The 27,481-nt window shown below is 35.5% G+C and overlaps 1 protein-coding gene across 3 annotated transcripts in view; it reads right to left on the bottom strand.

Annotated features, from left to right (window-relative positions):
- CADPS2 (calcium dependent secretion activator 2) overlaps positions 1-27,481 on the bottom strand; it is a 284,907-nt gene that overhangs the window by 74,402 nt on the left and 183,024 nt on the right. For all 3 annotated transcript variants that reach the window (XM_088521873.1, XM_088521874.1, XM_088521875.1), the window contains 6 exons: positions 22,531-22,667; positions 19,054-19,241; positions 8,846-8,947; positions 6,637-6,700; positions 4,106-4,229; positions 1,565-1,585 (listed from right to left, as the gene is read on the bottom strand). In XM_088521873.1, coding sequence (XP_088377999.1) covers positions 1,565-1,585; positions 4,106-4,229; positions 6,637-6,700; positions 8,846-8,947; positions 19,054-19,241; positions 22,531-22,667 — 636 coding nt within the window. The remainder of the gene's footprint in view (positions 1-1,564; positions 1,586-4,105; positions 4,230-6,636; positions 6,701-8,845; positions 8,948-19,053; positions 19,242-22,530; positions 22,668-27,481) is intronic.

Genomic DNA, 27,481 nt, shown 5'->3' with positions numbered 1-27,481 from the left:
CTATGATTCTATGTCTTGACGCTCTTGTCTGTTCTTCCCTGTGTTACTGGGAGTCCGCTGCTTTATGCAAATATCTTGTCTTACATTAGAGCACTGGTACAGGAGCACTGGCACTTTCTATACATACTTATAGGTCTATCAGCTAGTGAAAAAACATTTTCACAATAATGCTTTCACTCCTGAGGTCTAACTAAAAAATACTGATATGAGAAAGGTAACTGGATCTAGGCGGATGGATAGCAGTGAGAAAGAGAGGAAGTCCAGAAAGAAGGCATATTTTGGATGAAGGGTGTGTGCAGGGGGGGTTGGACTAGATGACCTCTGGAGGTCCCTTCCAACCTTAATGATTCTATGATTCTATGAATTTACTTCAACATTTTTGAATCCTCAGTGAGGAGAACTAGGTTAAAAAAAAAGCACATAATTTTTATCATTTGCTATAAATTTCTGCTTGTTTATGGACAAAAAAGTAGCTCTTCATCCTATAGAAAAGGGAGAACTTAGAAGTGCACCTTCTTTTTCATTGCAGCCCCATCTTTGGCAAGAAGACATATTGTGAATTACTTTCATGAAACCTTTAAAACCCTCACCTCAGCCTTCTTTCAAGACAAAAGATAATTTCACTCTAAGAACATTACTACTCAGTGCCCCTTCCCACATCTGCTGCTGGTATGATTTGTGGGAACCCCACGAAGCACCAAGGCCAGGCTTCTATGGCCTGCGTGTGGACACATCATTAGAAAGCTTCAACCGAGTAGTGTGTGCATCTCTAAAAGCACGTATGTGCATAGACCCATTTACAGTAGAATGTAATTCAATCACAAATACCACATCGACAATGCTCTTTTTGTGATCACTCTGTTAATTATTTGTATATAAGCACTCAAATGAGCCGCAGCTCTACTGAAGAATATGTGCCATAACAGCTTTGTGAAATTAGGAACACAAGCAAACACCACCCTCCCAAATCTCAGCTGTGACTAGAAAAGCAAACATAACACTAAACAAAGACATCACTGACATGTAAACCAGCCTCACCAAATTAGTTCTCTGTCAAGAGAACTCTCTGTCAAGAATCTGTCAAGATCTTCATCAATAAATCCCTTAGTTCTGTTAAAAAACATATACTATTCTTTTTGTTGAATACTATGAAGTTAACTATCTCTAAACACACCATCTGATTTTGTACTTGAAAGCTAAACATTTCTGCATTATTTAGCTACCCTTCTATTAGAGAAAACATAACTGGACCACAATCCAAAATTCACTGGATACTGAAATTATCTAAATTACTACAAATATGCTCTATCTATCTATCTATCTATGTATTTATTAGTAAAGCAGTAAATAGTAAAGAAATAAATATATTACCAATAAATAACTAACGAAATAAATGCCAATGCTACTTCGATGCAACGGACCATACTACATCATAACTAATTATTGTGTTTATCTATGTTCTTGTCAATATATTCATATTGTTGAAATCAACAAATGTAACAAAACAATGGACACAACAGCACAATCTCTAATACATGCAGACATGCACACAAATAGTAATCACCTGAATCCTTCTCTGCTGTAGCTAAAGGTAAAACAAAAAAGAAGAAAACGATTATTGCAGAAATGTAAGATGGTTATTTTAATTTTATCAGAGTAGAATACACATCAGATACAAAATTTCAGTGCTTAATCTCCTTAAACTTGTGAGTATAGCAACAGGAATGCTGACAGCTCATCCAACTGATGGCATTTGTCAAATGAGGGGTAATAGTGTGTGTTTTTATGTAGCATTTATACAGACTATATTTTGAGTAATATGTATGTATGTATGTATATTCATTGGCTGAATTTTTATTCATTTTATGCCTAGAAATTTAGGGACATAAATAATAGAGTAAGAATATAATAATATTATTTTGTTAAAACTATCTTTGCAGCTCTACTCTGTACATAGTTATTATTATTCTATAGCAGATACTGTCACACAAGATTCATCTGACTGACTAAGGGACCTTTTAATATCATTCTAATCAACAAAGACTAGGGCAAGAATTCAAATAGCAACTACATTTGAAGATACCAGGTATTTTCTAAGTATAATGGCTATATATTTTCTGTATGCTATATAAGGTGCAAGCAAGCAAAACAAAGATTTATACTAATTACTGGCAAGAGAAAAACACCATTGTGGTGCATAGGACAGTAAAATGTTCTCATGAACCTAAAGAAACAGATCTGAGCTGCTGCTGAAAGCTTGTACTTTTTTCCTGCATTGCTAAAAATATATGATACCTAATAAAGACCTCAGTATTGAAAGAGGTTCTAGAGCTAGATTTACTCCTTCCTACTAAAACCAAACATACTTAATTTTTTGATATCATGATGCTTCATTTTCCAATAGGATTTTAATCGCAAAAACGACTCTACCTATTTCTCCTTGAGGTACTATATTCACATGCCTAAGTCAATTGACTGTTATACTTTAGGCTAACTGTTACATGAGCATACATAAAGAAATTTAGTTGTGTATGAACCAAAAGAAGAAGTTCGTATCAGTCAAAATGTGCCATGGGATACATGCACTTTTACATGGTTCCAGCTTAGTTTAGTGCTAACAGTACGTATGTTTTAAAGTGTGGTATTTGGTACTCACAGTTGAACTGTGACAAATCTCTAGGATACAATTAGAATTCTTGAGCAAAGACATATATTCTTCACTGTGAAAAACTTTTACACAATCCAATTTACTATCAAAGATTTTATATATCTTGTGCATGTTTTTGTGATCTCTTTAAAAGGTTTCTACTTTTAAATTGATTATTTCAACAAGGTTGTTAAAAAACTAAACTACTGAACAACAAAAAATCCTTTTATGAATAAAAAAAGATAAAATCTAAGAGAAATGGTACTTCTGCTTTTTCATTTTCCAAAATAGATTTAATATGCATCCTCCTTTCTTTAACACAACATGATATCATAATTAATTAAGGTAAACTGGTTACTGAGATGGTTTCATGTTGTTACTCCCATGATATAATACTGGTTGCTATGGCGATGAGATGGGTTTTTTGTTAATCACTTGTGAGGTTGGTTAACTCATGTTTTTCAGAGAGTTTGAGCAGAAAGGGAAAAATTGAGTTGGCCTTACAATACTACTAAATATGAGCCTTCCTCATTTTGCTCATATGATAACTCTATTTACTTAGAGAGTACTACCAGAAATACACATTGCAAAAAGATGCTATGCATAGAATGATTTTTACTGTCATCATTAATTTCTTTTCCTGTTAAACCATTCTATCTAGAAAAATAAGTATATAAATATGAACATACTTTTTTTTTTCTATTCCTGCATATATCTTTACAGGTAAATCTCAAGCTTTCTGTGCTTTATGTAGAATTATAGATGTGTTTTAGAAAGTTATTCCACTGTTTTGACTTCCTTTTTGTTCTACATATGTTTTACAAGTATTAAAATAAGTCTATGTATCCCCAAGCCGTTCTTTTTGAATAAAATTTCATTTAGCTTTTCTGTACATGTACTAGAACACACACTTTTCAGTAAAAAAGCGCTGACCACAATTAGATCTCATATTTTATTCTGTTAGTGCATTCAGTAATTCAGCATGCAATTAGAGTACTAGTAATCAGATTATCTTTATACCACTGAAAACACAACAGCAAAATTAAACTACCCTTATCTATCTGAAAGGCGTCTATACTCCTAGTTTTCAAGTTCCAAGGTACTGTTACTGCTCATAGAGAAGGAAAATCCTGCCAGTAGTTTAATTATCAAAAATACTTAGAGAAATAAAATAATCCATAAACAACCTTTTAGATTTATGTAAAACTCAAAAGTAAGAACAAAGGGCAACTTAAATTAAGAAGTCCTGGTCTTCCATTCAAACAGGGTCCCAGGAGGCATATTAAAGCAATGAATAGGAAAAAGCTCCATAGTTCACCAGCTGAGATTTTAATGAGACATTTCCCCTTGCTGTGGAAGGGGTTTGTTCAGGAAAGGGAAAAGGCTGCTTGCAGAATATTCAGTTAATAGGCACTGTTGGCTTTTACAGCCACTTTGGCAGCTGACTGCTATACTAACCTTCTATTTTGGCATATTCTGTAAGTCGCGTGTAATTGATCAAGGCAGCCTTCTCCAGACATTTTCTAACCACTTTCTTCACCTCTTCTGCTGGGATGGGGGTGGCAATATCTTTCATTAAAACCTGTAGCAGAGACAATTATACCACTTGGTTACACTCATTACTCAAAACCCAAGAGGAAACAATGGAAGTTTCCTAACATTACTTTAGCTCTCATAAAGATTAAAGGCCAAAACCAAAACAGAAGCCTTTCAGTACAGAACGGCCATGGATGAACCGGATATTTATTTCCAAAGGTTTGAATTCAGCTCTGATTTCACTGCATTTATTGTACTCATATACAAATCAAGACCTCCCCTGCGGGTGGGCACCTTGCAGCAGGCCAAGCACCCTCTGCCTGGGCAGCACGCAGACCAGGAGGACAGGAGCACTCCTTGGATGGGCTGGATCTGCTAAAGATGCACATATGAAAATTTGCTTGGTTCTCACCTGTCGGAAAGTTTCCACCACTTCATAACCATTGATTCTCAAACAGTGTAAAGCAGAAAACAGGAACACCACCAGAACTGGTTATACTTAGTGCTTTTCTTCCATAGGTTATTTAAATTCAGCATATCCTTTTGGTGAAAAATAATTAGCGGTTTTAGACAGAGGGATAGACTGAACTTCCCATTAAATATTTTAAATAGACAGCTAGAGGAGCAGCTCGTAGAAACTTTTTAAAGACTGTTGGTTTTTCAAATGCAACTGTGATAAAATGAGTCATTTCAATTCTTGCCCTTTTTGCAATTAAATGAAGTCCTGTCAAAAACTTAATAAAGTCATCATTTAAAGTACTAAACAGGTATGTAGGCTTTTAATAGCTTCAAAAATAAATTAGATGTCAGCAAAGAAAATGTAAGATTTACGTTTGAAATATGTTAACTAACGGGCTTAAACCTTTAATTTTTTTTTTCTCTGAGTAGCATTTAATTACCAGGTTGGCTTGAAAAATCAAGCAAATGAGGTAAACTGGGAAATATATCCTCTTCATATGAATGCAATTTTATATACTCTGAGCTACACTAATACTGAACATGACCATTAAAAATAATCTGAACCTGAATAAATATTCTTAATATTTCACTATCATTTTTACTTTACTCACTTTCAACAGGCAGGTGTAAAGAGCATTCATTATGTTTTTGCCACATTTTAACACAAAAAATCAGACAACTCATAAGCTTTTAAAATTGTTTCTCAGTGAATATGGATCCTCAGATAAGCTATACCTTAAGACAAGATACTTAAAAAATACAGTTATAGGTACGGTCCAGGGAAGAAGATTGTGAAAAAGAAAGTTTCAGCAGCAAGAAACCTATTAGGGAAAGGTTGCTGCAAACTAGACATGCTCTGTTACTTGCATACCCCTGTATAATGTACCGGCCTCTTCTAGACATGCTTTTATTCTATTTATTTATTTTATGAGTAGCTTCTGAGTTATTGGCCAGTGATAATACAATATTGAAATACTATCATTCTGGATATTCTGCAGATAAAGTATAATAAAACCCTCTAACACATTCTTCCTCACAAATCCAGGCAAGCACAGGTATCTCCAGACAAGAGCAGTGTCGCTTGTTTGCCTGTCTGATACAGGCTACTGCTGACCATCTGTGACAGCAGGAACAGAGAGAGGGAAAGGGTGTTTCACAGAGCAGAAAACAGCACTACATAGCACTATCATCACTGAAATTAAATACAAAAGGAAATACTCAGACTCCCGCTATGTGTAAGCCATGCCGGAGGCTTTCTAAGACACCGTCTCCATCCTTGGAGTGACGTGCAGGCTATCCTTTCCCAAGACCAGACCACTCAGATTTTGGCAGAGCTACGCAAAGTGGCATCCATGGTTTGTTCCAATTCATACCTTCCTCGAGCTCCCTTTGGATTCCCTGCTGGAATTTATAACTCCTCTTTCCTTAGAGAAACATTTTTGAGCAAAGATGATCAAAAGCATACATGCTTTTACCATTACATTGTCTTCTCCCCTGGAGTCAATACAGGAGAATTTCTTGGGCATGTATTTACATTTATAGCTGTCCATGCATACAGCTATAGTTTTTTCTTCTTAAATTGATTTAGATTATGCATTCAAGGAGGATTATTTGGATTATATAGAAGCTTTTTAATGTTTCCTATCACTATAGACAACATTTAGCAGCAGCAAAGCTGTAAAAAACAGTAAAGCAGGGCTGCAGAGTAAATGTATTAGAGACAATGCTACATAATTATTAAACTATAAAGAAACACAACAATGGCTGGAAATGAAATTCCAATATTCATTTTCTATAAAGAAGAGCTGCCTGGCCCTGTGGAAAAGGTTGTGGAAAAATCATGGAAAAAAAAGTGAAATAAAATAACAAACAAACAGTAAATGAAACCAGTATTAGAGTGTCCAAAAAGAATTAAGTCTCCTCAGTAGCCTAAATGCAAAAGAAAACACAGCCTTAGAACTCAAGCAGAATTTCAAATATATTTTTAAACTTACTCTTTCAAGTAATGAAAGTGTGGCTTTTAAAGCTCCTTCAGGACGTCCAAATGGGAAACAGTACCTTAAAAAGAGACAGAGAGAGGGAGATAAAATAATCAGAATTATAATATCTGACTTAGGAATTTACTGTAAGAAGTAACTTAATACACTACTTGCATTGATTTAGGGTAATGAAAGACTTTGTATAGAATGCATTAATGGACGCAGAAGGCCTCTTCAGGAGTAGCTCCATGGTAGCATGGGGCATATACATAAAATAACAATATCAGACCACCGTCAGCTCAGTTCTAAGTATGTAAAAATATGAAAGACAAAGACAATTCCTTCACTTTCTCAGTTATAAAGGATATTTAATGAGCTTAATTGTCATCTTTTTGGAAAGAAGTACCATTTCTCACATGGCATGACAGCTACTGAAGCAGTAAAGGAACACTTCCTATGTTATATCCTGTTTTAATATTGGATTAAGAGCAGAAAAAAAATTCAGATATCTAAGTTTCTGTAGATATATTGAAACACAGATGACTGTAGATTTTTTTTCCTACTATATAGCTATTAAATAACTTGGGAAATAATTTTATGTTAGTTTTTATCAGCTCTGAATTAAAATAACCCACTTCTGCGACCAAATCTACAGCATTATGCAAATAAAAAAAGCGATCTCACTCATTGCTTTGTTTTTGATTTTTGTCTGCTGAATGATCCAGTATATCATCTCAATGAGTCTATAAAGCTCAAGCAACCATAACCTCTCCTAATCCTGCCTGAAAATCTTGCTGGGATATCCCCAATTGGAAAAGGGATTTTTTATTTTGCTAAGATTATTTTTTATAATATTACTCACATTTCTAATGGATAAAAGGATTTAGACTTCCGAATTTTAGAAATATATTTTGTTCAACCAACATAAAGCTCTGTAAATGAGGTCAAAAAAGGATTTCCAGAGAGAGACGTGGCTCCTCATTTTGTTTCTTACTGTAGTGCTGGCAACTCTTGAGGATGTGTTAACAAATTCGCAACGCAAATGTAATGATTCTTAGGCTTTAAGTCATCCTGCAACAGCACACAGTTTTAGTAGTTTTGTCTCCTTCTTTCTTTGAAATAGTTCTCCTTGAATAGTTTTTCCCACTGCTTACTTCTATGAATATGTAGTAACAATTTTTGAGTATTAGTTCTAGATTATATTTAATATTTCAAATCGAAGACTTCCTACCAAGTATGTCCTGCAATGTAAATGATGTAATAAGCTCTCACCACCCAATGAGTTTTAAAATCGAGATACAGGTAGAAGTCCCACAGTGGAGTAGGGGCTATTGCAATTTATTGCAGAGACACCGTGCATGAGCACAACAGCATTATTTCAACTTTGGAACTGTTTGTCACAAGGTGTTACAGAGACCAAAAGTATAAATATGTTGCAGAAACATTTAGGATTTGTCAATGAGTGATGATAGAAAGGTTGGTTATATGTGATGAACTAACAGACTTGGTCTACATGTCAATTTTATACAAACATTCATAAACCATTCCTAAGGAATGGAAGGAGAGGAAATATCACCCCTAGTCTGCTCTGTTGCTTGTACTCCTTCCTTCAGCATCTTCTACTGACCATTGCTGACCTGGAAGAGCAGTTTTTACATTGATATGCAAACCTTTATTGAGGATAAAGGACTACAGCTCATTCAGAATGGATAAATATTAAATAAATGCATAAAATAGTATTTTATGCACTGTCATTTGCAATAAATGGATAAATATGTCATTTGCATTAAACACAGCAAATGACATTAGATATCTAGAAAAAAAATTAGATGTCTGTATCAAGATCATATGATATTTCTAATCAGCATTGCTCCACAAAACAGTATGGTTCAGTCATTTGCACTCAGGCAATTCTCACAGTTAGCATTACAGAGAACTACAGAGTTCAAAAGGACTTCAACAAAAGTCAAGAATATATTCTCACCAATCATGTACACCACAGACAGAATATATCTCACAAGATATATTAATTAAACCTATACAAAACATCTAACAAAAATCTATTCGTTAAACTCAATGAAAATTAGCTATGACACATTTAATATACTTATATTTAATACACTTAAAAATTATTTGCAGGCAGACATTTTTAGCTTCCAAAACTGAACACAAGCATGATAAAATGCTTCTGGCCAAAACTTAGCCAAATAAATTATACACTCACCTGAAATGGCTTATTTGATTTTCTAAAAGGGAGGAGAGTCTCTCTTTAATTTCTTCAAATCTTTCTTTCTCTTCAATGGATACTGTTCCAATCCCATCTGGCCTGCAATATTAAATATTGAATAATTTTTGATGTTTCCTTATCTATGCTGTTTATGAAAACTAAGTATGTTTGAATCTGGGTATGCTTTGGTCAATACAACTTCACGCTGATTCCTCTTTCAACAGTGCTTTTTAATTTTAAAGATTTCAGTAAACACAGTTAGTATGCTCCTATCTCTTTTTCTATTGTTTTGAAGGAAAACAAAAAATTATAAGCATAATCAAAGAACAGACTTCAGCTGACAGAAGACTTTGAGACGTTTAAGTTCAACTCCTAAGCTGCTACCTGGTCTCCATACCTACACAAGGCAGCATATACTTCTCCCAAATCATCCCCACATATGCAGTACCCTATCTCAAGAAAATTAGTACTTCAGTGACACAGAGAGACCCACTCTAACCTTGTTGTCTCCATTTCAGCTCTTCGAACCTTTAAGATATTTATCCAGAGGCATGGTACTGCTGAAAATTATTTTTTAAAAGCTGGGGGAAATCCACAGTAAGAAAGGCCATAGCAGGCACCATTCATGAATTTTCCTGCTTGGGATGAGAATAGATTTTGGATTCTCTCTCCCATAGTGACAAACAGCAGTAGGTAAACAAGACTTCCAAATGAATACAGCACAAGGGATGCAATAAATAACTATTCTTAATAAAACAGTGGCAAGTTTGTTTTGTGTGTGTCAAAAACTAATTATAGGCCTCACATTAAGCACCTTAAGCAAACACTAAAATCTTATCCTGTATGCATTATTAAAGTCTATGTATTAAAATAATATAAAAAATAAAGAAAAATAAATGTTTCCCAATGTTATCTTTACCATACAGTCCCAAGTTTCCCATATATGCCATGCTGAAAAAAAAACACACAGAATTTTCAGTTATTCTCCTAACTATTACTTACTAGGTAACAACTATTCATTCCATTTGAGTTTAGTAAACTAAGTTTGGATTCACCTTGTCCCTCCTCTAAAACTTCCAAAATCACATCTTACCGTATCTAGAATTTAATGTATCAGGACAGTACAGACAAAGACAATATCAGTTTGCTAAACTGTTGCTATATTTTTCTCCACATTCTTAAATCTAGGAGGCATAAGTTGCCACTTGGTCTTGACTTATACAATTCTCTCACCCCTTAAATCACTTATATTTGTGGTCTGTCAAGTCAAGGTGGAAAGCATGCCTGAACTCTTTAAATTATTGCAAAGACAACAATAAAAATCTGATATGGTGGAGATATGTGTAACCAGGCACATCAGTATACTACTGTGTAAATTTGATGTGAAAGAGCAAATAACTTCTATTCCCTCTTTTGATGGATGCCAGGACATTTTACCTCAGCCTTCTGACAGATGGAACGTGCTCAAATTTAAGTAAATTTCACTGTCCGATTTCATTGTCAGGAGAGATTTTGCTCTGGAGTGATAAAGTAAATAGGTCTGTCATATTACACTTCGCTGAGGCATGTCATATATATGACAGAAAAGACCTAGGGGTCCAGATAACAATAAGTGAGAAAGGTGAGCCAGTAGAATGTCATATCTGTCAACCTGCACTAGGACTAGGGTCACTACATACTGTCACTTCATTGAGGTTGCTGTCATATAGAACCATGCTGATAACACCTAAAATTTTCAAAATTGTTAAATATATTTTCAATGAATGTTTGGAGAGCATCAAGCATCCTGGAGGAAAAATAAAGAGTGAACAAAACAGATTTGAAAAATGTACCATCTATTTCAATGAAAAGCTCGTCTCTTCAGGACACGCTTTTAGGAAACAGCACAAACTGAATCATTATTTTGTTTCTTCCTGATAGCCTTATAGCAACATGCAGAACATAAAAACTGTTATTTTCTCAACACAGTTCTGAGACACATTTTGTACTGCTGGTCATTTCTTGCTCCTCTGGGGAATGTCTATCTTCTTCCAAGAAAAAATAGCATTCACAGATTGGCTCTGAGATGATCTTAGATGGAAAGATTAGATTAATGGTTTTGAAATTCACACTCATTTCATCTTCTAGATCTTTTTATTTAATTCTTTTAAAGACAGAATAACCTAAAATAGCACTGCTTTTAGCTGATTATTTTTATTTATTTTTATTGTGCCTTCCAGGAAAATGAGACACAAGCAGAGATCTCCTAAGGAATTGGTGGAATGATAAAGACTAAGGTTACCCAGAAACTATGCAAGAACTATTTTGCAACAAAAAACAAAATAATAAAGAATACATATTTACTACTATCCAAGATGTTATAGACAGTGATTTGGACTTGATTGTTCAATTCTAAACCACTACTGAAGACTGGGACCACTCTTTCAAGAACTCAGCCAATACTCAGCTATGGACTCTCTTGAGATGAGAACTACCATATTTTCATACTGTTGTACCTATGACAGCACTTGAACATTATATTCCCAAGAAAGTGAAGGCAAAATGAATCTTCCTTTCCTTCATGTTTCTTTCCTCCTCCTGCTTCTTCACCACCATTTTGTGGATTAGAGAGCTAGATGAAAACTAAACAGTGAAAAGAACAGCTGCCCCTTATTCACTTTTGTGAGTTTTCCATTTTCTGTGAGCTCTGTCAATTGGATTTCACTTAGCCTGTATTGTTTGCTTAAATCACAGTCTAACTGGCACAGACACAATGTTGTCTCTAGTCACATTTCAGCTTAATTCACTCAGGCTTACGTATCAGAAGATATTTGAGATAAATACATGTCCCAAACTCCTGAACTAGCGCTACTAAATTCATGTGGGAGGTCGTGGTTTGACCAGTAGACATTGTTAAATAATGCTGCCAATACTTAATTTGATTTGTGGTCAGCCACGATACTTTGAAAAAAAAAGCCCCAAACTTTTACTATGACAAACTTCCAAAATCACAGTCCTGGTGGTGTTACTCTTGAGAAGGTAATGGATTAGATGGTGGATTTAGGGTTTGGTATGGGTATTGACTATCTTTACTCTCTTGATACAATCTTTTAAGTTGTGGAGTATCTCTAGAAATATTCTGATGTTTAGAGGTCTTCAGTCTGCAGTGGTTCGCAGAGGTCTCTTGGCACTTTGTAGAATTAAGATCTTTCTGAATAGCCATGGCAGGAAAGAGAAAAATGGTATTGTAACACCAATGCTTATTAGATACGATGGATACCTGGTTGGCTTTCAACCCTCAACTTTGGAAACAGCTTCTCCTAGTGGCCTGTCAGAGGGTGTAATCATTAACTTAATTAGGCCTGTTTACTTGTGATAGGCCTATGTATTATTAACTAAACATGGTTGTAAATTGTTTTCTTTCTGTGATACATCATCAACATGTTGCTTTTTGAATATCTGCATATCTTACAAATGCCTAAGGGCTTTTAGAGAAGCTTTCTTTGTTAAAAATATAGACCATCACTTTGGCCTGCCATAAAAAGAGTAAAAGGAGAGGAATACATGGACTGACATTCTAATATGTGCATACACACACATGATGAAAACAGCAAAGCTGACAAAGAGAAATAAAAGAAATTATGATGGAAAACAAAATACAAGAAAAATACTTCAGTTGAAGTCTTACTTCAGAACATTTACACAATAAATTACATTTCAATGGTGTAACGAAAAACTGAAACAAAACTTTCAGGTCATCTCGGCCTCTAGAAACAAATTGTTTTAGAAGACTTCAGTGCTTTCTAAGAGTACTTCTTTTCAAATTCAGAAGCATGCACAGTAAAATGAAAGAGCAGTGACAATTTTCGAATTATCAAGTGTGACTTCTTATTTGTTAGTGAACACAAAATCGTTCAGAGCTCTGACAAAGAAATTTGATTATTCATTTACTCAAATTTTAATAGCAAAATTTTCATTTAAAACATACTCATGCTAATTAACGCATTTGCAGTGTCCATGATTTATGTTGGATGAGTGTAAAAGAAATAATGATTTACATTATCCGCTTAGAAACAAGCAGAGCAGACGTCTTTTTTAAAAGAAAAAGAAGAGAGTGAATTATCACGTGGCATTTATACACAGTTTTAACCTGCAGGCACTTGAAGACTGAGCATTTTGGTGTTTATATTAACTATTCTTCAAAAATTCTTACAAGAAAAATGGCACAATAGAACCTTCTGCTGCATGCATTTCTCAAGCTGATCCTACATCTGCTCCGAGGTCATACCATCTTTTTCAAAAGTGAAAGAAAAAGACCAGTTTTTAGGGCCTCTGAAACAGATTAAAATGGTAAATTGGGTTAAGTTTCATGATCTTTTAGGCAGTTACATTCTAGATGGGAATCACTATAGTTCTACTGAAAGACTAAACATGGATTAAAATAATGTAATTTTACCCAAGGAATATGAATATGTATAAGCATTAATCATTGAAATAACTGACAACACAACATATAATGTTTACAGAAGGTGCGAGTAGGCAGTATTAGCTGTTCCTTCAGTGCCTAAGATGGTAGCTATTACCTGAAAACTTTGTTCTAATATTTTTTAGAATATATTCTTTGTGATTTCTTTTTCACAGAGAATTTCCCTGAGGCTCTTCAGAAGCAAATCTATCTTGTAGTAAAAAGGTGACAGTGTAAATATTTTAGTGTGGGTAAAATTTGAGATCAGCAAATTTTAACTACCAGCACTTTCCAACACAGGACAGCATCCTTAAGACAAAGCTGAGGTAAACATGGCTTTACTTTTACAGAGCCTGAAACAGGGCCAAGGATTCTGCTTCTACCTTTGAACTCAGGAGAATTCTACTAACAGCTTTTTGAGGACTATTGTCTCTCACCATATTGATAGGCACCACTGAAAACAGTCTGGCCTAATCCTCTTTACACCTTCCCTTCATATACTTATTGATAAGATTGCCTCATTCAAGACTGCCCTCTCAGTCTTTTCTTCTCCAGGATGAAGAGTCCAGCTCTCTCAACCTTTCCTCATATGAGAGGCACTCCAGTCCCCTAGCTATCTCAGTAGTCCTCTGCTGGGGGTTTAATACCAAAATTAAGTTCTGTGAAATGAAAAACACATGGATGAGGATGATTTTATTCATATACTGTATGTGGATTTCCAGATACCTTTGGTTAAAAGTCCCTGGGTTAAAAGTCCCAGCTTTTAAGACAACTAAGCAGCCACTGAAGAGAAGGCAAGATCTTACATTTATAATGAAAAAAAAGAGAGCAGAACAAACCGTGGACAGCTGCAGTGGAGGGAAGTTATCAGCAAAGTTCTACATGACCTGTGTTGAAACACATGCTATTTTGCATTTTTCACAAATAAACACAAAAATGGCCAAGAACTGAGGTGAGATATGGCATTGACAATTACACAGCAATAATATCTGTCAAGGTAAATAAATGTAAAGAAAAATCAGCCACGATTTCACATTGGCTCCTTTGATGGTCATTTTCTACTTCAGACAGAGATCTTGGTGTTATGATGAATAATTCCATGAAAAGTCGTTCAGTAGTGCTCAAAAAAAGCAAACTAACATTAGGAATTACTAGAAAGGAATAAAAAATAGCAGAAAACATCCATACAGTCTATCCAGAATGTAATGAATGCATGATTCACTCATAATTCTTGAATGGGGACATAGTTCAATTCTTTTATTTCAAAAGGATTTAACAGTAATAGTAGTGGAATAGTAGAGGAATAGAAGTGGGGAAAAAAATCAGACAAGGGCAGTAAGGAAATTGAAAGTACAGAACAGCCCTGGGCAGGAACAACCAAAGACAACAGGACTCCTCAAATGGCTGTGGATGGATAAATGAAACATAAGTAAGGAGGCTACACATTAGAGATTTACAAAATCATGAATAGCAAAGAGAAGGATTTCCTCGCACACATTCCCTGTCTCTTCCAGTGTCAACAGAAAATGAAATGAGACCTGAAGGAATCAATTTCAAGAAAAGGTACAGAGTTCTTCATTCAAGACAAAGCTTGCGGACCTTGCTGCCAAAGGGTATTGGGTATGCGAAGAACTCATAGCTGTAATGGTTGTGTACGTGAAACGTAGGCTCCCTTCAAATTACTAAACAGGTATTAATCAGGAAATATTCTGGGCTGCAAAGAATTGGAAACAGGAAGAGTACTCAGGAAATATCACATGTGCTTGGTCTTTTCTTACTCCAACCAAGCAAATGCTGGAGACAGGCTACATGAAGAATAGAAGCTGGCTCAGTATGGTTGTTCCTCTACTCAAATACATATATGGTGAAGATTTCAAAACCAGGGCAAAAAGAACATAATTATTTTTGTTTATAAACAGATTTTTCACTTTCACCTTCACTTCTCATATACGAACTCCTGATAAATCATCTTTCCTTCTGAATAAAAAAGGTATAATGGGAATGTGCTTGAATTTTGGATTTTTCATTTCTGTCTATAACTCAGCAGGTGGAAAAGAAGTCATTTTGCACTTTGAGTATTACCCACCAGCATCCATTTTGGACAAGAGGGACTGAATAGAAGTCTCAGCATGAAAAGTAGACAAAAGTGAAGATGATGAGGAAGAAAACAATGGCTTCTACCTGGAATGTTTAGATTGAAATGTCAGCCTTCAGGAATACACTACCATTCTCTGTTCTGCCCATTTCTCTTTCACCAGAGATGCACAAGTGTATGAATAAGAGTTTACTTGTGAATTAACGATTTTGATGGAGACTATTACAGTAGAACATTTGAGAAGAAAAATATTATGAAGAGAAACCAAATGAGGTTGTATTGTAAAGTTATCTAGCATTTCTGCAGAAGCACGGCTAGGGAAAGCTGATTTTATTTACTAGAGGAAAAAAAGGCCATTTGATTCAGAAACATTAATGTGTTTGTTTTAAAACTCAGACAGATATTCTTCTACCAAAAGGTTTTGATCTTTGGCTAATAAAGAGTAGAATGTCTTAAGAAGGCATAATGTCTTAAGGATAAGCAGAAACGTCATTCTTCAGCTGTTTGTTAGCCCACTCCAATACTCTTCCCAACAAAGAAGGAAAGATAGGAGTGACACTTGAAATCCTCAATCTAGGACACAGCATATTGTGTCTGCAGAAACATTCCATTTGCCAAACCAAAAACACTGACCTAAGAGATGTGTTAAGTATAATTACAACTCATAACTATCTTGGAACTTGTTAACTACATTTTTGTCTCAGGGACAAACAAAACAGTCAGGGATTGTTCTCCAGTCCAGACACCAAATGGCAAAGTCTGCTGCAACCAGCTTGCACAGGGGTTATCCCAGGTCTCCTCTGTGCTCCACATCATCCTTGATGCCCTAGGACTTAATGATTCATTTTTATATGTTTATTCCAGGCATTATGGCATGCAGCCTGTAACATGGTATTATGTTGCAACCTGCAAGAGTAGTGTTACTGCAGCATGAAAGAGTTTATATATCAAGTCCTAGGGTGTTAGAAAAAACATATGGGATAGCTGAGGGTTCAAAATCTGCTGAAAGAGGGCTGAAGACATGTGAGGAGTTGAAAGCTAAAACTGATTTAGCCTTGCTTACCACATCTATGGCAGTACCATGTTCGTACAATCAGTACCTGCAATCCCATAAGCCACACCTGGGATCTCAGAGTGCTGACAACTAATGGACAGTCAAGGATCCATTGTATGAGACAGCTTCCTGACCAGCTTTATTTAGCAAATTGGATGTAGCCACCGGTCTGCTCAGCACATGTCCAGATACGGCCCCAGTATATTATGTGGCTTTGCTTTGAGCTCTTCCTCACCTGACTACCAGAAATGACAAAAGTGAGAGACATCTTATCTGAACCTTTGATTGATATCATTAAGGTGTCACTCTAAAATTCAGGCCTAAAGGAAAGAGATGATTTTGAGACGCAGATATGACTGCATTTCTACACACTTCTGCTCCTCCTGATTTCAAGTTTATCTATCTTTGATGATCTTTCTCAGGCTAGAAGAAGGTCTCAGATGACCCTATGAAGCTGAGGGGAAATACAAATTGAATGCCTCATGTCCAGAGTATAAAAATCTTTGTCTTTGTGCTGTGTTTTTTTCAATTTTAGGCCTGACTTATAAAACTAAGATGTATAACACTGGGGATCAGCCTAGAACTTTGGCCTGTGATGCATTGTCTGTGAAATTCTCTTTTTCCCTTTTGCTATTCCTTAGTGCTATGGTAGATGAATGAGTGGATGTATTATGTGTGTATATATGTCTGTCATCCTCAGTGAGTGTGTCTGCTTCTGTCCTTGACTTACTTTTCTTTTTTCTTCATCTTGCTTTTTTCTTTCTTTTTACAATATCTCAGTTCTAGTCAGACCCTCTCTGTTCAACACTTCTTTTATTCCTAGAACACTCATAATGCTATTCAAAGAATATCTGTACAGAAGGAATAGACAGAACACAAACAGAGTGCTTACCACTGTGTAAATGATGTGCTCCCTGAGATTTTTTTTCATGCACTGCACACACTGTTGTCCTTCAGTTAAATTATGAAATAAAAAAGAAATGTATCTACCTTTCTTTAGAAGTCTTCAAATAAGTTTGAGCAATTATCACTGTATTGTCTTGTTAGGTTGAAACCAGTAATAAAAAGGCTAGAAGCAACAAAGACATAGACTCTATAGGAAATATGAATGTGTCAGGTTCTTCAGGAGCTGACAAAAGAAGCGTGCTTTACAGAGAATAGGTTACCAAGTAAAGGCCAGAAAAGCTCCTATCTTATCAGTATGCACATTAAGATTCTTGAGAATATTTCCAATACATGCAAAAACCTCTTAACTTGGTATATTATAATTAAGAACTACATAATGTTAGTCTCCCATTAAAAAAATTACTTAGGTCACAAATGCCCAGCTCCTATCCTCAACAAATGGAAGGCTTTGTCTGAGCCAACGGGGAAAATAATTCTCTTGTTCCTTTTAAAGGATTTCATCCTGTTCACTGGCTAGAGGATGAGTAGAATAGCCTCTATGACGGACTGCTTGCATGGCAACATCTTGAGAAGAAAACCTCTCTTTCCTCTTATCCCTACTGTGATTTCAATAGGATTTGATTTGGGGGATTTCCTGAGGGCATCATAGTAACTGTTTTTGGGGCCTGGGAATACGTTTTCTCCTCCTGGCAGGCTCAGATCAATTGAGAGAGGGAGATTGCTTGGGGATTTTGTTGTTATTTTGTTTAAAAAACTTCCTACAGCAGTGTACAAATTCAGTGTTGCATAGTAGGTTGTAAATGCATTTTGGTTTATAGTTTGATAGATGGCCCCCACCCTTGTACAAGGAAGGCATCAATAACCTTGGGTGAGTATAGCAGAGGGCCACTACTGTGGCTTGAGGCTGGAGCAGTGAGAAGAGGCTGAGGAAGCTGGGCTTGCTCAGCCTGGAGAAGAGGCTTCGGAGGATGGAAGAGCAGTTCCCAGAAGCTCCTAGGAGGAGCTTTCCTAGTGATACGTGGCAGGAGGACAGAAGACAACAGGCACAACTAAATTGAAACAGGAGAGGTTCAGAACTGGGTAAGAATCGACTGGATACATCTCTGAACGATCCGGGCTGGCATCACAGCTGACCCAGCTTAGAGCAAGAGGTTGGACTAGAGGTTTCCTGAGGTCCCTTCCAACCTGAATTATCCTATGTCCAATGCCCATTGCTCAGCAACAGAGCTAGTTCCCTTACAGTCTGAAACAGGAAACAGATGAGGCGAAGGCATCTTTTAAAGAATATGTGCAATTTTTTCTAACGTTTAGCACAGCAAATCAACAATATTTTTTTGAAGTCCTTCACTCTCTAGACAGCTCTGGAAGCTGCCTACTCATCCAGTAGAAAGAATTAGAGACATACTCTAGCTTTCACTGGATGGGCAGGGGGTGTCACACTACATTCTCAAGACAAGCTCTTTCTTCCTATCCTTTTAACAGAATGATGTGCTTTTGCTTTGAATCAGCCCATCCATACAATGCTCAAGAAAACAGATTATATGAAGAAATAAAGAGATTTTTTTTCTAGTAATCTCCACAGAAGGCTCCAAATTTCTGAAGGCAATATTATGAACTGACTTCTATCTATCTATCTGGTGAAAGCAAGAACCTATAAAAACTTCTGCTTCATCCGAAGGCTACAAATGTACAAACCACTACATTACCTGTTACCATGAACATGAGAAGCACAAAATGCAAAACTGTAATGGAGCAACGTTGGATCAATGACAGAACCATTTTCTGAATGTTCAATCAACTCATTAAGGTAGCAGAGATGGCGGTGGCAGCCTCGCACTCCGTAGCGAGCGCAGTATTCATCGAGCACAAACACCTGGCCGGGGCTAAACCAACCCTGAAAGAGAAGAGTAAAAAAATTAAAACACATATTCAGATTTCTTTTTCTGCTCATTGCTTCTGGAGTATTGTGTCCAGTTCTGGGCTCCACAGTACAAGAGGGAGAAGGCTGAGAGGGGATCTAATCAGTGTCTATAAGTACCTCAAGGGAGGGAGTGCAGAGGATGGTGCTGGTCTCTTTTTAGTGGTGGCCACTGACAGAACTAGAGGTAATGGCCACAAACTGAAGCACCAAAAGTTCCACAGGAACTTAAGGAAAAATTTTTTAACAGTGAGGGTGACAGAGCACTGGAACAGGCTGCCCAGAGAGGTTGTGGAGTCTCCTTCTCTGGAGATCTTCAAAACCTGCAGTCCTGTGCCACGTGCTCTAGGTGACCCTGTGTGTGCAGGGGGGTTGGACTAGATGATCTCTAGAGGTCCCTTCCAACCCTAAGCATTCTATGATTCTATGATTCTACGCTTTTAAATCAAACAAAGAAGAAAGAAATATTTTTATATGCATTTTATACACTTTTTAGACCTCAGTGATTTAAAGCTGACTATTGAGGATAGAATGGATAGCAGCAAGATTCAAAAAGAGGCCACTTTCTAAAGAACTATGGAATAGATGATTTACAAAAACTGGCTAATACATCGAAAATCTTCTACAGATTCAATTATATCAATATCTGACACTCTACCTAATGTAAAATAACTATTCACTTGATTGGAAATCCACAGCTACTAAGTGGCAGCTTTAAATAGGCGATTTATTTATTTATTTTTCTTAACTGTGATATTTCCCTCTCCCAATCCCTGCCAGGTGACTAAAAGAGGTTGAGAAATAACTGAACTTAATGATTTTGCAGGTCATGAATTTATAACATCAATTTAGGAGCTGAAGACTACATTTCAATGCTGCTTGTGAATACTTCTGCCAGATCAGAAGTCTTAACATTTACACAAAATATCAGCAAAAATTGTAGGAAACAATACTTGAAAATATATCCAGTTCAAGTTATTTGTGGTTAAACAGTTGCATGTGAGTTGCATGTGATAAATTCTATGTTCTCTCTCAGATCCTGGATTCAACATATTATTTGTTAGTGAGTATTGCTCACAGTTATTCTTTAAATCTGTTTGGTCCTGAGTCACCTCATTGGAGTTAGTGCTTTCACTGCCTTTATTAGTCTTCAACTATTTCTAGAGATCATTTAGTTTTATTACACCTAGTTTACTCAGAATTTTAGACTAATATCTAGTTCATGTAGTTTACATGAAATATTTGTTGGAAAATAAAACATTTTGCTGGAAGGAGAAAGAAAGAAAGAAATTTTAACTGAATTTCATGTTTATGAAATAGATGATGAACAGCTGAATACATTTCAACTCTTAAAAATAGCAAAATGAAATAATCCCGTATTAAAACTCCTGTATGTTTTTAGAATATAAAAAAATTCAGCAGAATGCAAATTTTTAAACATCTCATTACAGGATTTCACTCTCTGAAAGAGATCTCCTTTAGTGTGGTCATATGCTTTTCTTGCCCTTGCAAACTCCACAAGATGCATAACTCTCGCCAATGCTGAACAGCTATGCAGTACATAGTATTAGAATACTAGAGAACTACATAGTTCCTAATTATTATAAAACTGAAAAAAAACAACCAACCAACCAAAAAAAAACATCTCCCCACTGTCTAAGAGGTTATGAAATTATAAAGTTTAGGTCTGATAATAGTTTAATCAGAAACTCTGCTTATTTCTCATTCTTAAAAGAACATTTAAAAAAAAAAAAACGGTTGCATGTACGATTGATTGTATTTTATGGAAATATAAGGATACCCTTTTTTAAAAAATATAGAAAATAAGCATTCAGGAAAAATATTACACTGAAAGATATGCTCACACATTCTATTTCTTAATATTTTAATAGTAAAAATATGTATAATATGTTAAATATGCAATTTCACCAAAAATGATTACCCGTTCTGCTTATTAAAAGATGAATTTTAAAAAAGAACAATAACAAATGCATCTGCTTTATGGTTGCTATAGCACTGTGTATTTCAAATAACCTCTCCTGCAAGTTCCTGATTTCAAGGTTATATTAAGTGTCTTACTATATTATTATTATGAAAAAAGATTTTGACCCCAATGCACTGTTAGAAAGCTAACCATTTTCTCTTTGAGTGCCAATTACTTTGTACAGATGTACCTTCAGGCCTTTTCTTTGATTCAGTGTGCAACCCACAGACAGAAAATGAGTCCTTTAACTTTTTCTATACATACTTATCTGGTAGTGTTTTAAAAAGGAAGCAACTGTCAACAAATAACCAAGTATTTTATATTTTTATTTTTATTTTATTTTATTTTTTATTACAAACAAAAAGATTATTTGCTGCTGTTGGATTAGCAAAGTGAAAAATATGAGCTGCATAACTTTTCTAGATATTCATCAAAATTAGGTATATTTAGGTGTCAAAATTAAGTGCCTAGATCACTATTCCAGACATTTTCAAGTGAAATATAAAGAAATAAAAAGATCACAAGGTCTGATCCACACAAAACTGGCTAATATGTGTGTACAGTCTGACTTTTATAGGATTACTGCTGCTCTTCCCTATTGTAAATGAAAGCAGAGCCCCATCTTCAACTCCTAACCTCTAAAAGCACATAATGGAAATAATATTACAAAGAAAAAGAAAACTGCAGCTGTAAATATGGGAAGAATGTTAAGTCAGTCTCTTCTCTTTTATAGCTGTCCTTAAACATGAAAAACACACATTCTGAAGCAGAGGTCACACTTTACTTGTTTGTGTTTAATAATTATGCTCTCAGCTGTTACTTAATTCAGGAAATGCAAAAATATTCATAAATCTACTGCGGTTTTTCTTCCTTTCCTTTGGCGCTTCTCCTTCCCCAGAGCACAAAGGAATGAAGAACTGCAAGACAGATGACTCTGTCTGATATGTGGCAGGCTGCATTTGTCCCTTAAAATGTCTTTACAGGTGTCAGTTATTCCTTCCAAAGGGGCTATTGTGATTATCAAAATCTTATGTTTTTATTCAAACTGCCATAGAGGCCATGATAAACTTTAGCTGGGAAAATCAGAGACCATCTGAATCTCTTTACTTCTCTATTGAGTGGCCTAGCAAAAGTTCACAAGTGTATAATTTTCAAATTTGAAGCCAATCGATTGGATTCTTTATTCCAACGACAACCACAGCTATTGAATGAACCAAGATGAAAGGACCACTTAGTAACAACTATTTCTCACTTTCTATCTATCTCCCAGGCAGTACTCACCAAGCAGGAATAGGAATCATTCAATCTGTGATCCAAGGTCTGCCTCTGAAGCAGTCTAAAGAGGGAAGCATGGTCAAATTTGCAGGGGTTAGCAGAAATAAACTCATCCATGCCATGTTTCTGACCACGATCTGCATCTGTTCATAGAAAGGAGAAAATGTGTAGAACATCACATGTGAGTGTGCGTGCCCATTTCCAAACAAAAAAGGGCACACACGTTATATAAGTCCCAATATATACACTTTCTTGAAAACAAATTACAAAGAAACAAGTACATGGTTAGGTGCTCCATGTATTTCTAATTACAGAGCCTTTACAGTCTGACAAATAATTTTAATGAATTATATTTGTATTGCCATAAAAATCTATGGAGTGTAACAGTGAAAAAAATAAAGTTGCAATCAAATGACAAACTAAAAACAATAGTTTAGCAAGCTACCTAAAAATACACCATAGCATACTAAAATATTTCTAAATGCACTCTTTTCTAGTGGAGCTCTTAAAATGCTACAATTTACAACTGTTTATGAATACGAAAAATTATTCTACCATTTCCTGAATTTGTGTGACTCTCTAATTTGAGTGAGATAAATAAATAAATCTCCTTTGCTCCACTGGAAAAAAAAAAGTTTTTATTTCTTTTCTAATAAGGAAGAACATATTTACTGCAGATCCAAGCAGCACTCAGAAATATTCCTCATGGCTTGAACACTACTTCTCAAATGGCAAACTGGAGCAGAAATGAACACACTAGCTTGAGCTAGGTCATTTCCAGCCTTCTTTTTGTACTCAGCTTTTAATGAGACAAACCTTAATGTAGTAATGGCAAAGAGCCCCTTCAACCTTCAAGCAAAGAGTAGTGAAAAAGGGAGCATCATTTTTGTGTAAATAGATGAAGAAAACATACCATCCCAAATGGCACTTCAATCAAAGGCCCAAATTTATTGTTCTTCACAGATTGCATCTTTCAACGCCTCTAAACCCCGCGGGTTTATCAAAAGAGAAGCTCTAGTGATTGCTTTCGTTAATGCTATGTTTTGTCAAAGTCCTCAATGTGAATTATCTATCAAGTATGGACAGAAAAAGCCTTACAGTGCCCAAAAGGACTAGTTATGTATTAGCACATTAGCTGTCTTAGATTCTATAGACTGTATCGGGGTGAACAGTCTTATCAACTTAAAAATTGACTTCCCCTTTCAATAGGGTCTTACCTCTTTGTTCCTTTAAATTCAAACCTGAGTCTTTTTATATTCATTACTAGAAAAGTATAGATCTAAGTGTATCCTAAATGCAATTCCAAAAAAAAACCAAAAGAACAAAAAAAACCTGCATAATACAAACTGAAAATTTCTAAAGAAAAGGAGACAAAAGTTTATTGATTAAACCCAATTATAGAGTCAGGTTCATAATAAAACTCAATATTGATCTGTGGGCATGATGCTAACATAATCAGTCACATTTAGAAATTTAGCCCCAGATCATATTGATCCATGTCAAATCCAACTTTCAGCTGTATTTGCGGATGGAAGAATTATTTAATTCAAGCTGAAGGATCTGCAGCATCACATCCTGGAAAGATGCAGAAACTAATTCATATCACTTGGCTTTGCATTGTCAAAGCAAGAGTCACATCCATGTGACAGATTTCACCAAGGTGGTTGCAGCAAATAAACAGTATGACAGTACATCAATGGTATAAGGTATGAGACTATCATCCCAGAGACACAGCAGCATGTTTTTTTTAGGGTTTAAGGTGCAGTAGCAAGTGCGATTACACAGATCAACAACATTTCCATGTCCATTAGACCAGCCTATCAGTAATCACAAACTCAGCCCCTATTTTGACTTAGTTACATGAAATGTTCTTTCTTAAATAATTTAAAATAATTTTACTTGAACACATGAATTCAAAGATATAACTAACATGAATTCAAAGATATAACTAGTATCAACATACTGTGAACATAACTACATTACTGAAACTATTAAACTACTATGTAAAGTTACCTATAGCTCCCCAAATGACCCACACACAGATAATCATTTTTCAGACACAGTCTGCTTAATGTTACTGTTCTATAACCTTCTTGTTGGTTTTCCCTCTTACATCAATATCTAAGTTATGAAATGATAGTTTAAAGAAAAGAAAAAAGGATTAATATCTGTTTCAGTCATTGCTTTCCTATACAAATTAAACATAGTGGGACTTCTCCTAACTGGCTTGATCTTTTCCTCTGGTTAACTATGAAAATATAAAATAATTCTTCCACCCCACCCCAGTAATTAATTCTATTCATCTGGAATCCAGACACTGCTGCAGACATCTAGACACTGGATGTAAAACAAATCAAATAAACAAACATTCCACTTTCTGATACAGTAGTCTAGACTGTCAGAAGGTTAGCACTGATGGTAATGGAATCTAGAAAGAAGAATTTGCTGATAGATAATTTGGATAATAAGCAAAAAATATTTATTTTAAAATAGACATACTTGCTACATTTAATTCTAAGCAATAACCAAGACTGACCACCATCTGGCATAAGTGAATCAAACAGTCCAAATAATATTGTTGTCAAACATTAATAGAAATTCTGATAACAAATATATTCTAAAAATAGAGAAACAGTTAAAACTTACCTTTACTAGCTGTGGGCAAGCAGAAAATAATAGAAAAATAGATCTAATGTAATATATTAAAATTTACTTTGTCATTATGATAGACATACAAGAGAAATAGTAAATATTTTTGAAAGAGAATGAAAAGTATTGTTGATAATCTAAGAAACTGAGAGAAGACTGTGTGCTAAGGAAGAATAATGAGTGTTTTATGACCGTGATTTAAAAATTTGTTAGTATTAAACTATATTTTTCAAATAGCTGCAGAAATGAGCTTTAGAGGCCCTGTTCAAACTATACAAAAGCAAAAGACAGAAGAATTAGTATATGATGGTATATAGCTAAGAAAAAAGGAGAATTCCATTTTCACCCTTACACATTCTCAAGTTTGGGAAATATTAGGAAGAGGAAAAGGGGAAAACTCTGTAGGAATACTACTTCTCCAGCTTTTCCACAACGTACTTTCTTCCCTTCTTAATCAAATATATTGTCCTGCTTTCAGTCACCTCTAACTTTCTCAAACACTCAAACTTTTTTGGCTGCTATTTCCACATTATGTGGTCTGCTTCAGACTGCATTATTATTTTACCACTTCGAAACTGTTATCTAAAAATAATCATCCACTTTTTAGATCGAGACAGAAAAAAAATATGAGGTATATATCTTTAAAAACCATGATAAAAACTTAGAAAAGCTCTTGCTGAGATTTTAGCAAATCTTTTGGGTATTCTTTTAGATGAGGATATTCATTTTAGAAGAATAGCATCCTGAATACGCCCTCTGCCATCTTAGCCCAGCTGCAAAACCCATAAAATCACCATCTACTCGGCTAAGAGTTTCCTAAGTTAAGACTACCAAGAACATCATGTTTATTTACACCATGTACTTGAGGGATTCTTAGTGAGAACCAAATCACTAAGAACTATCTCTGCCCTGTTTAAATCCAAAACCTGGGGCACATTTTTTGTGACATTTCTTCTCTGCTAGGGTAAACTACTGGCATTGGTTCTGTAAAATGATGCTCCTCTCCCTTTTGTGGCTCTCATGGACATCCCTGCATGCGTTTAAGCACCGTGGAAGCAATTTGACCCAGGGCTCTGAAGTGTTATGTACTCAGACACATAGGCCAGAGAGACAATCTGTGTAAAGACCTTCTTACTTAAATATCTGAAAACCAAATAATAGATGGAGAAAAGGTAGCATGATGCAAGGAACCTTGCATTATGACCAAGGTTGGCCAACCTGGGTCAACTGTAAGACTGGGGATAGCGTATTGCCAGTATTTTGCCATATGAGGGATTTGAAGAGGAAGGTTTTGTATCTTTTGAGTGGCAGAAGAAGAAGAACAAAGACGACTTACTGACTGTCTGTTCGGTTGGTGGTGGTGCTGGCATTAACCTAATGGTATTAAATGAGAGACGGGGATAGGTGGAGACAAGCTGGAAAAGCACATGAAGGAGAAGGGAGGAACATGCAGAGATGGTGAAGTTACTCCATGCTTTCAGGGACAAAATGTGTATGGTAGATAAAAAGTGCTGAGGAAACTATGTAAAATAAAAAATATCTTCTATTTCACTTTGTTTATAAAAGGTTGAATAAAACGAACACACAAGCATTTCACAACTATATTAAACAAACTGTACTACAGGAACATTACCTGCTATTCAAAAGCTCAATGATTAACTGGAGGCATTCTTTGTGCATATGTATTATGACACCAGTAATGTAATGTAAATCACATTCTGCTTATTCCCATAAAACATCATTTAAAAAATTGAAGGTGATAATAATAAAAATTAGAAAGAAATAATGAAATAATGTGGAAATGAATCCATGGCTGTCTAGGACTAGAATGATGTTGGTTTTGCATTGCCTCAATAAAACACGGAAATCCCCTCATATGCTGTTGTCATTCCTTTGTTATGGTGAAATTATGAACAGACTGGCCATTACTTCTCTGGCTTTTCTAACTGTATGACTACATCTCCCAGTGTATCAGGCATTAAGAAGGCAATTACCTTCTGCACCTTGGATGTGACTGAGATGAATAATTTTTTTTTTGATGCTTTCCCTGAAACATTACTACCCCTGGAAAACTTCTGGCTTTGTTACTGCTGTGTTTTCTTAAGCATTCTGTGATTTGGGTTGCAGCACGCCTGCTCAGTATAGCAAAAGTTAAAATCAGTCTCTTTTCCTTGATCACTGCTTGGCCTGTCTTCATTTTTGTTTTGGATCCACCTTTTACAACAGAAGTACAGCATCAAGTTGCTTGGAAATTGGAATTAGGAATTTGATTTCAACACCATACTTACATATGTTTATCATATTGGCA

Source organism: Tinamus guttatus, unplaced genomic scaffold (genome assembly GCF_059628265.1).
Source record: "Tinamus guttatus ecotype Peru unplaced genomic scaffold, ASM5962826v1 Tinamus_guttatus_pri_ptg000138l, whole genome shotgun sequence".
NCBI lineage: Eukaryota > Metazoa > Chordata > Aves > Tinamiformes > Tinamidae > Tinamus > Tinamus guttatus.
Note: the sequence above shows the minus strand (reverse complement) of the source record. Positions and strands in the feature narration are given on the sequence as shown.